This window comes from Colossoma macropomum, unplaced genomic scaffold (assembly GCF_904425465.1).
Source record: "Colossoma macropomum unplaced genomic scaffold, Colossoma_macropomum, whole genome shotgun sequence".
NCBI lineage: Eukaryota > Metazoa > Chordata > Actinopteri > Characiformes > Serrasalmidae > Colossoma > Colossoma macropomum.
The window spans coordinates 5,857,353-5,867,850 of NW_023494802.1; the positions used below are offsets into that span (position 1 = coordinate 5,857,353).

The 10,498-nt window shown below is 39.3% G+C and overlaps 2 protein-coding genes across 4 annotated transcripts in view; one reads left to right on the forward strand and one right to left on the reverse strand.

The window, feature by feature from the left end:
- The window catches only part of armc1l (armadillo repeat containing 1, like), a 7,096-nt gene extending 6,219 nt beyond the window's left edge, over positions 1-877 (reverse strand). Inside the window, exon 1 of the mRNA XM_036591831.1 lies at positions 827-877. The gene's annotated coding sequence lies outside the window, so the exon portion shown is untranslated. The remainder of the gene's footprint in view (positions 1-826) is intronic.
- A 113-nt stretch (positions 878-990) lies between these two features.
- mtfr2 (mitochondrial fission regulator 2) lies at positions 991-10,133 on the forward strand. Of its 3 annotated transcripts, none has more exons than XM_036592504.1 (8): positions 991-1,046; positions 1,392-1,624; positions 2,828-2,932; positions 4,321-4,445; positions 5,784-5,980; positions 6,248-6,533; positions 7,548-7,737; positions 8,841-10,133. In XM_036592504.1, exons 2-8 carry the CDS (start codon positions 1,553-1,555, stop codon positions 8,883-8,885), a joined length of 1,020 nt encoding a protein of 339 aa, XP_036448397.1. In that variant the 5' UTR covers positions 991-1,046; positions 1,392-1,552; the 3' UTR covers positions 8,886-10,133. The 3 variants fall into 3 exon arrangements, with proteins under 3 accessions (XP_036448397.1, XP_036448399.1, XP_036448398.1); XM_036592506.1 differs by having other exon boundaries at positions 7,548-7,731; XM_036592505.1 differs by having other exon boundaries at positions 1,006-1,046; positions 1,440-1,624.
- The last annotated feature ends 365 nt before the right edge of the window (positions 10,134-10,498 follow it).

Sequence of the window (10,498 nt, forward strand, 5' to 3'; positions counted from 1 at the left end):
AAATCGCATATTGGCATCGGTCCACAATTCCCATATCGGTGCATCCCTGTTTCTTTATACACTCTTCAAATTATGGCTCTTCAAGGGTTTCTCTTTAGAACCATGAGTTCCACATAGAACCATTTCATGATTAAATGCGTTCCATAGTAAACTGGTTCTTCAGAGTGATGAAGAATGTGTTCTACATGGTTATAAACAGATTTTTTATAAACAGATTGACTCTACATGGTACCAAAAAGGTTCCTCTTTTATTACAAAAAGGTTCTGCAGTAACTGAAATTAATTAATTAATTTAACTGATTAATTAATTTATTTGACTGAAATTTGTGGTACCAAACCTCTCAGAATAAAGTTAGTTAACCTAGTTAGCCAGCGCCGCTGCCCTGTCAACAAATAGGAGACGTTATTATTATGCCAAGCGTGAACGTTACTTTGCTGGCGCTACTCAATTAACGCTAATATTTTCATTAACTCGGATTTTTGTACAAATAGACAAACTGAAATAACGTATCCAACTAAGGGTGGAAGGATTTCCTTACCCTGTGAGTGAGCGGAAGCTTACCAACGAATCAGTAAGTAAACAAGTCAGTTAGCTTAGCTAGCTTAGCACGAGACACCAGGCTGACTAACCAGCAGAACGGTAGCGTTAGCTTAGTTAGCTGTTAGCAGGTTTGGCCAGAGGGCAGGTTTTACTGTATTTAATCTGACCTGTACACCTCTCCATATGCCGGCACGGGCATTACATTTTCTGATTGGATTAAGACGAACGTACATGTGTCTAATTTCCATTTATTTCGGACAGTAATTCGCATTAATAATCTCTTACCGCCGCTCGGTCAGAACTCACCGGCTGGTCTCACAAATACGAAATTCGCACTCTTTCGCAAGCACACCATTGGTCGATAGTCCCAGGTGACGAAACTGGATTCTTTAACATGATTGGCTGGGTGGTGCCCGTAGCTTTTGCTTCGTCCAATCACAACCGTGCTTGTTCACTCGGCGTTATTTGATTTCATCTACACGGCAGGCGTGAGTAACTTTGGAAGGTAATATAAATTATGTAGTATTTTGTTTGTGTATTTTTGTTTATCTTTTTACATTTATTTTATGCTGTGGACAAGGACGTGTCCGCACTATGCTAAATATCTTATTTTTGCGTGTAACAGCAGTCATTCCCTTTCCTGAGCTGCTGTTATGTTGCCGCAATAAAGAGGCTGAAGTTGACTTCCTATTCGTCAGTTACTGCTGCACCATTTAAACTGGCGAATAAGCTGACCTCGTACCGCAGTAGTAGCCAGTTTTGTCGTACCCAGTCCTGTGCACGTTAAATTTGTAGTTAATAGTATGTAATCGCTGTCGTTATAGTCAGATGATGGTGTTTTTCGTTACAGAGTTGAATGTGATGCGGGTTATTTGATCACATCACGTGTGTGCTGCAGTGTGCCGTTGCTGGAGTGGAGCTGTTTCTCTCTCAGCAGTCAACACTGCAGAAATCCTGCTGGCTGGCAGCTTCGTTGGCTTTGCTGGAGAATAATACGCCATACTGATACTGATGTCTCTGCTGGAAGACCTCGTCGATTTGCTGAGATATGTCCTCGAATATTTCGGTGTGCCCACTGACATGGTTAGTAATACTATTGTTCAGTTTGCCATCCTTCCCTTAGAGGTGGGTTATAAGTTGTTCCATGCAGTTAGTTAAGTGTCAGTTTGATGGATTTGTACTTTTCCTTTCTAATGGAATCGTAGTTTTCTGAGTGTTTTCAAATTATAGCACTTTCATTTCTACTCAAGTGTAACCTTGTACTGTTTTTTTCCAGTTGGGCTGAGCAATATGACAATATATAATCTTGATCATTTTGATAAATTATGTCACAATATAGTACATTTTTCGGTTTAATGTCGTTCTGTTGTGTTGGTTCAGCTCAGGATTGTTTTGTTGTTCACACCTTGATTTTTTTTTTTAGCTTAAGCAATTTATTTTAGACAAAAATGATCCCAAAAAGAAATTCCCTTTCTGAGAAATCTAACAAACTCTGGCCCCTATGCTGGTAGATGCATGATGCACTAAGCAGTATAAGCATTAAGTTATAACTTAAAGGGGAATTCCACCAATTTTTTTTTCAAAATTTCTGCATGATCCAATGGTTGAGGTGTAAGCAAAATCATTCAGAGAGCTTTGATGTTAATTGCTTAATTTGCAGAGAAACTTACAGACTCTGTTTTCTTTATAGTGGTGATGATAGGAACCAGGGGTCCCACTGTCTACAAAACAAATATAGCCATTTTATTTATTATCCACAACCACCAGCGAAGCTACGTATGCATTCTGAGATTTTATATGTAATGTTGGTGACGGTAAAATAGTCATAAGTCTAAAAAACTGAGTTTGCTTTGGGAACCTTTTTGCCTCACAGTGCCATGCATGTATCTGCCTTGAGTGGATTAAAGTTAATGGATTAAAATGCACTTTAAGCCAGATCTTTATCACAACACTTCATAAACAATGTCTCAGGTAGCATATATCTAACCGTTCCATGTAAGGAGCTCAGGGAGCTTTTAGAGGTGGACGTCTGGTTCCTATCCCCCCAAAGTGAACTATTCTGACTCCATAAGTTTCTGTAGAGCAGAGCATTTCACAACAAACCACTCTGAATTACTTTGTTTACATCTCAAGGGCCGAATTATGCAGCAATTTAAAAAAATCTATGGAATTCCTCTTTAAGGAACTTGTTCAATAGTTGTACTCAGTCCTTGTTTTCATCTCTGATCTGCTGTGGTAAAATTGAAAATGAATCCTAAAATATATGCCTACTTTTTACCACTGCAGCTGGTTCCAGTATGGGAGACTACTTTGTGCGGACAGTATCGCAGCATTGTTCGCATGATCGGGACTAATCTTCCTCTGGCACCACACCCCCGAGTTCACTTTCAGGTATTGTGAAAGGCAACTTAATCTAAGTAATACAGCTGTGTATACTGTGTCTTAATCCAAGGACCTCATTTGTAGAACATTTAGATTCACAGATCTTCAAATGATTGTATGTGAAAATTTACATGGTTTATAAAATGTGAATTTGTGTGTGACATACATCCAGCCTGACATCTAAACAGTTCACTGTGCCAGGGCCAATATGCTACCATTATTACAATGTGCAATTTGTAAACATTGTGTTTTATAAATTATTCAAAGGCACATGTTGAGAGTTTATTTTAAGAACAAATTTACAATGTTCAAATTTGTTTTGCAAATGAAGCCCCAGATATTTGCTGTAAGAAATCCATTTTTTTTATTTATTTTTTGTCAGCAGATTAAAAAAAAATACATACACCGATTAGGCATAACATTATGACCACCTCCTTGTTTCTGTGCTCATTGTCCATTTTATCAGCTCCACTTACTATATAGGTGCACTTTGTAGTTCTACAATTACAGACTGTAGTCCATCTGTTTCTCTGCATACTTTGTTAGCCCCCTTTTACCCTGTTCTTCAGTGGTTAGGACCCCCATGGACCCATACAGAGCAGGTACTATTTGGGTGGTGGATCATTCTCAGCACTGCAGTAACACTGACGTGGTGGTGGTGTGTTAGTGTGTGTTGCACTGGTACGAGTGGATCAAACACAGCAGTGCTGCTGGAGTTTTTAAACACCTCAGTGTCACTGCTGGACTAAGAATAGTCCACCAACCAAAAATATCCAGCCAACAGCGTCCTGTGACCACGGATGAAGGATTAGAGGATGACCAACACAAACTGTGCAGCAGCAGATGAGCTATCGTCTCTGACTTTACATCTACAAGGTGGACTGACAAGGTAGGAGTGTCTAATCGAGTGGACAGTGTTTAAAAACTCCAGCAGCACTGCTGTGTCTGATCCACTCATACCAGCACAACACACACTAACACACCACCACCACGTCAGTGTTACTGCAGTGCTGAGAATGATCCACCACCCAAATAGTACTTGCTCTGTGAGGGTCCATGGGGGTCCTGACCACTGAAGAACAGGGTAAAAGGGGGCTAACAAAGTATGCAGAGAAACAGATGGACAACAGTCTGTAATTGTAGAACTACAAAGTGCACCTATATAGTAAGTGGAGCTGATAAAATGGACAATGAGCACAGAAACAAGGAGGTGGCCATAATGTTATGCCTGATTGGTGTACGTAAGAGTAATGAAGCCCTACATACCAAAGTGCATTCTGGTTGTTTTCCTCCACTTGGAATGTAATATTAATAAGAGCATTGTTATACTAAGAGCCATTTCTCTTTCTGTTGTATTGATTTGTTACCTGTTTAAATGTGCTCTTCTCTCTGAGCAGATTCCTCTGCAGACTTTCAGGAGACATGGCCATATTGATGTTTCAGTGGATGCTCCTGGTATTCCATCACTTGCAGACGTGCTATATCTCGCTGAGGACGAAGGAGACAGCTGCACGAAGTTCAGGTAGTTAGAGAAGGAAAACTTATTTTTCCTGTTATGTTTCCTGCTAAAGTGCAAAACCAGTCACCTTTGTTTTGCAGCATCATAAAGGTGTTTCAAAACCTCTTGGTTGGATAAAAAATGACAATAATAATAATAATAATAATAAATAATAATAATAATAATGAAAACATGCTTTCCTTGTCTGCTCCCTTTTCAAGTGGGCCCTTGGGGAACAAAGTGCTTATCATTATAGCTTATTTTGTATTAGGTATTTAATATCTCATATCCAAGAACAAGTCAAGGACTGCTGCCTGTAGTGTTGTGATGTGTATACACAGGTGTACAATATATACTTGTCTCTAAGGAGACTGATGTATTTGCAGCTATAAGTAGTGAGTGTTTGACCCTGTGATTTTGTGCTTTCTTTTGGATAACCAGTCAAATAACACCTGTGCGCTATAATGTGTTGCAATTATATTTGTGTTTTCTTCCAGTGCTGCTTTTTCTGTCTTCTTGTGCTGCAATCACCTGGCAGTAGAGTTAGAATGAATTAAATGGATCTAAGCAGATTGTTTAAAAAAATGTTCTAGTCCAGCAAATCAGTTTGTGATGATGTCCTCTCACACATTAATTCTTGTAATTAACTATACACTTTCATGGATGCGCCTAGGTAAAATAGTATTATTTTCATGTTTAAATTAACCCACTTTTTGCAAGACCAAATGTGTAATTGCACTCAACAAACGGAAGAACATTATGTAACATGGGTTGTGTTTTAGACCCCTTCTCTGAGCGGATGAGTCTGACTTTTGTGAGTGTGTTGAAAGAGAATTCAAAGAGAACTTTCAAAGTGAAAACTTTGTGAAGGATGTGTCTTCTGAGGATCTAAGTGAATTATCTTCTAATGTTATCATATCTTCATCAGTATAAAGTTGATTTTGCATTTGAGACCTAAACATCAAGCCAGACCTTTTTTTGAGTCGATAATACGTAAATACGTATGAAACGGTCCAAAAACTCCCACCAACACCTCTGACTTTTAACTGATTGTTTCAGCTTTAACAGGGCAGCTCGCAGCAGCTCACACATCGTATTTGAGCAAGTTTTTAAATGCCAAGTTTTTCAATTTTAACAAAAAATAGTGCAGCTTTGAGGAGTAATGTATTCCAGATTGTGAAAGCATTGTTTAGAGCACCCTCCTTTTCTATCTGAACTACAGCTTTAATCCTGGCTATGGCACAGAGTTAATTTAACAGTGTATATACAATAAAATAAATAAATATATTCTTTGGGATGCTGAAACAGCATGTGCTATGTGGAAAGACATTTCTTCAAAGCATCGTGTTCTTTATACTGCAGGAGCACCATCCCGCTAAGGAAGTGTGAATGGCCCCAGAAGGCTGAACGACCAGCGTCTGCAGCCCCTTCTGCCCAAAATGGACACAGAGCTTTGGGACAGAGCACACAGCCGGAGGCCCTGCAGAAGATTTCTGCACTGGAGGCTGAGCTGATGAAACTACGAGCTCAGATTGCCTTGATAGTCGCAACTCCAACAGGTAACCACATCATCACAAATATACTATATATATATTTTTTTTTTCTTTCAGCAGTTTAGCAGTTCAAATCTCTGCAAAACATTGTAATGTACCATTGTAATTCTTTAGGATTGAGTTCATCACGACATCTCTGATTAAAAAAGGTTAATTTAATTAAAATACTGTTGATTTTATTCTTCTACACAATGTTTACCAAATAAACCTCTTGTTTACAACACCGTTATCTACAGATGGTTTTTGATACTAAATGCTTTCTTTCTTTTCTAGCTGACAGTCCGCTCCTGAGTGCTCCTGCTACACCTTGTTCTGCTCCTTTACCTGCTCCTGTCCTTACCTCCACTCCTCTCTGTGCACCTCCTCCACCTCCTCCACCACCTCCACCTCCTGCTGTGGCTAACTTATCTCAGGTCTCAGTGACGCAGGTAATCAGACAAAGGCAGGCGGCCAGGAAAGACAAAGCTGAACCTTCAGAGTGCACATCGGCGGCTGCCCTCCCCTCCATGCTTGACGTCCTGAAGGACATGAACCAGGTTAAACTCCGCACTGTGGAGAGGTATACCAATATTGACTTCCACTCTTTCGCTTAATTAGTATCTTTTTTTTCAACTTAGCATGAGTGTTAATGGTAGGTAGCTATTTAAGTCTCATTTCCAGTTGATTTGATTAGTGTATTTATAAAGTTAATTTCAGCATGGACCACCTTTAGGCATTCGTCAATAATCCCAGGTTGTGTCTGAACAAGGCTAATGGCTAGGAGAATGGACTACTCTGAATTTACAGCCACTGATATACTATTTGCAGTTTCAGCTGAGTTATAACAGTGCATATTATTTTACCTTTAGTAGACTTGTCAAATCAGCACAATGGTTTGTGCATTCAACATTATGGTTTAAGCTTATAAACCAGAGTTTATGCAAAACGTACATTACACAAAGTAGTTCTGTGCCTGTGTGCAGCCTATAAAACACAAACCTTGTCTTAAGGAAAATGCAGTTCATCTGTGGAATGTATATTCTTGAATGTATATTCGTTTAAAGGCTAAACTGCTCTGGTTTACACATTGTTTGCAGTGGAGTTTGGTATTAGGACTGGGATAATAAGCAATTCTAAAAAAATCAATAAACCGGGACAATTATTGATAAATTTCACATTAGAGCTTGTGGTTGCTCCTGTAGTGTGTTTGCTGATTTCAATGCTCTGAGCCTTGAGCTAGAGGTCTGCGTGAGCTTGATTATTAATGCCCGCATCTTGCCCATGCCCGCCTGCAGAAAACCCTTTCTTAAACTGTGATTAAGCTCAAAGACTACTGTTTCTGATGTTTCCACTGTGTGAAAGAACTCAAGTCTGGCACTAATGCCATGGACCACAGTGCAACTAACTGCAGTGTATATAAATGAAGTGAAATCAGGACTGGGATTTAGTGAAGCAGATCAGTGCACACAGTGCTCATTGTATAAACGAGAAAGAGAAAAAAATAAATTCTAGGTACTGATGTCATGACTCAATATGAAAAGAATAAAGTTTAGTCTGATTCATCCCCAGTGTTATTCATATTGTCTGTTTTCAGGTCTCCGGGAGGGACCCCTGTGAGGAAGAGGAGGAGTAAGGGTGCGGTGTGTATGTCGGACCCTGCTGCGCTCATTGCTGAAGCTTTGAAGAGGAAGTTTGCTCACAAGCAGAAAGACGACTCTTTTGATAAGGAGAACCGCTCGGCGGAGCTGTCGCCTTTTAGCAGCCCGGATACACCCAGAGTAAGAGTAAGCCTCTACACTTTTCTGGCATTAAACCGTTTTCTGGTATAGTGTTTTGCATGGTCTCTCTGGATTACTGTATGAGACAGCTGCGCTCTCTGCAATTCCTACAGTGGGATAGTAAAAATACAGAAATGAAATGATGGTTTTACATTAATTTACCTTCAGGGCGGTTTTACATCTACCTTTTTTGGTGCAGACCAATCAGACTTTTTCTTTCGTTCAGTCCATTTCGTTAGGTGTGAACACTCCACACGTACATGGGCACGCACTAAACAACTGAGCTGTGTTCCTCTAACCTACGCGGGTCCTTTCTAGTAAACCCTGGTTCAGTTTGCTGCTGGTGGGAACACATTTTTATGGTATTGTCTGTACCAAACAAGGGAATTCAACATCAAACCATGCATCTTTTCTCTTCGCTGTCCATATTATTCTCCTGGTTTAAAACTGGACTCTCAATAGACGTTCATATTGTTCTTGCTGCACGAGCTGCAGCTAATAATGGCAGATGAGCAATAAAATAAAAGCAAAGCACTGTGTTTGTTTTTGGCATGTGCATCGTGGAACATATTTTTGCTTAGGCATCAGCGACCTGATTGGTTGATTTGAGTAAATTCAAATTGACAAACTATTCAGTCATAAAGAAGCAGAAATAAAGTATGTTTTTTTTTTTTCATTACTTTGATTGTGATTCACAATTTTTGTTTTGTTGACTTTTCAAATTTTCTGTGTATTTCAATCATTGAAATGTAAACGGAAGTATTCAGTGGTTTGATGTGAAATGCTTCATTGTAGAAAACCTACCACCTCACATCAAACCTGAATGTGCAGAGTATGAATTGTGGATGTGAATTATTTAGAAGTTTTGCAAAATTGGTGGAATTCCCCTTTAATCCATGTCTGGGGAAACTGTCCTTGAAGTTCAGTCGCCATGTTAATTTGCAGTGTTGTACCACTGGGGGGTGCTGGTTTCCTTGCTGGTCATAAGCTGGAGAACCAGCTTATCAAGCGTTCTTGTGTTTTGTGCTGGCTCTCACAATGAGTGATTTCAAAGTGTATGGATCATCTGCTGGAATGTGTCTCACTTTTCCCCCCCCTACATTTTGCAGATTTCACACCCGCTGAGGCGCGGTCAGGGGAGAATTCATCTGTGACCCTTCAGCCTCAAGGTCAGGCCAGAAGCATGTAATGGAGAGGACTCTGCTGAAACGCCTTTTAAAGATTTTCTCGCTCTCACTTTCTTTCGGCATCCTCAGTCTTGCGGTACTTCTTTCTGTGGAAGAAGAGAGGAGTGGACTTCTTATTCATTCCTTTCAGCTTTGGATTTCTTTTCTTTTTGTACAGAAATACAGTTCTTACACTGGCGTTCTCGCAGGCTGCTTAGAGAGATGTTAAATGTAAATGTGAAAGGCCAGAATTATGAACTAATGTTGAGTTTATGACCAAGCAATACGTGACGGACCTCTGGTATGCAATGGCTTTGAAGCTTTTGCCTTTTTTAAATTTTACTGGTGTATAAATGCATTTGCACTGCTCAGTCTGCCTCCTGCTCTTTGTTGACAGATTAAGTCATGTAGCCAGTCACTCCACATGATGTACATTACCAGTGTGGTTTGTTTAACTTATTTGTGAGCGTGTCAGTTAAGAAATTTCACAAACATCTGAAGTGACTTCTGCTAAAAATCAAGTTCACACTATTGTCCTCTTACCCCAGACGTAGTCGACAACAGTTTAGGTATAACACTTAATAGCTTGACACAATTTGAGGCAGTTTGTGTTAAGATTGAGGCATGCAGTTTGCTTAGAGCTAATTGGTGAAGTAAAGCTTCCATTACTTGTTAGCTACATGAGCCTCATAACTTCAGTGCAAAACTAAAAAACAAACTTCTGGAACTTCAGACTTCAGGGAACAATTGTGTAAATTAGATTTTTTCTTAAACCATCACTTCAACATTCATTATTGCATATAAGACTTGTATTTTCATTGGGATGTGTGTATATGTGTGTGTTTGTGTTGGAGGCACGGGTTCAAAAGTATGCTTCAGACAAATCAGGGAAACTTGCTCCATTAATCCATTCATTAGATTCATCTGTGCTTTGCTGTAGCTTTGAGACATTTCTGAGGGAGTAGATTAAAAGGGACTTTGAGAGATTTTTCTAAATTTCTGCATATTTCAGTGGCTGTCATGCAGAGTGGTTTGATGTTTTTATGGAGAAACTTAATTTTCTACACAGTGGTCATGGTCAGGGGTCATGATGTCCAACACAAATACAAGCCTTTTATTTACTATTCAGAATGATCAGTGAACCTACATGTGTCTGCTGAGTTTTATATGAAATATTGATGTTACTGTTAAAATAAAAAAAGTACAAAAAAATTTTCAAACCATTTGTATGTTAAAGTTTAGGGACAAAAATCTCTCAAAACTCTTCTATAGCAATCCAGGAGTGTATTCATAACCATCCTGTGAGGGAGTTTTCAGAAGTGTTACTGATTCTTATCACCAACAGTGCTGACTTAAGTTTCTCTAGAACAGAGTATTTCACGTCAGACCACTCTGAATGACTTAGATCTTAATGATTTACTTATACATCCTGCCATCAAATGCTGTGGCTGGTAAACTAAGCTCATTGTCTCTCCAGTGTATGCTCACATTACAGCATGTGTGTCTCTTAATGACCTAAACTGTAATTAATAATGCAACATACACCTGAATGAACCCATGTCTATAAGACAATAAACAATTTGTCTTTAACTGAATGTGGT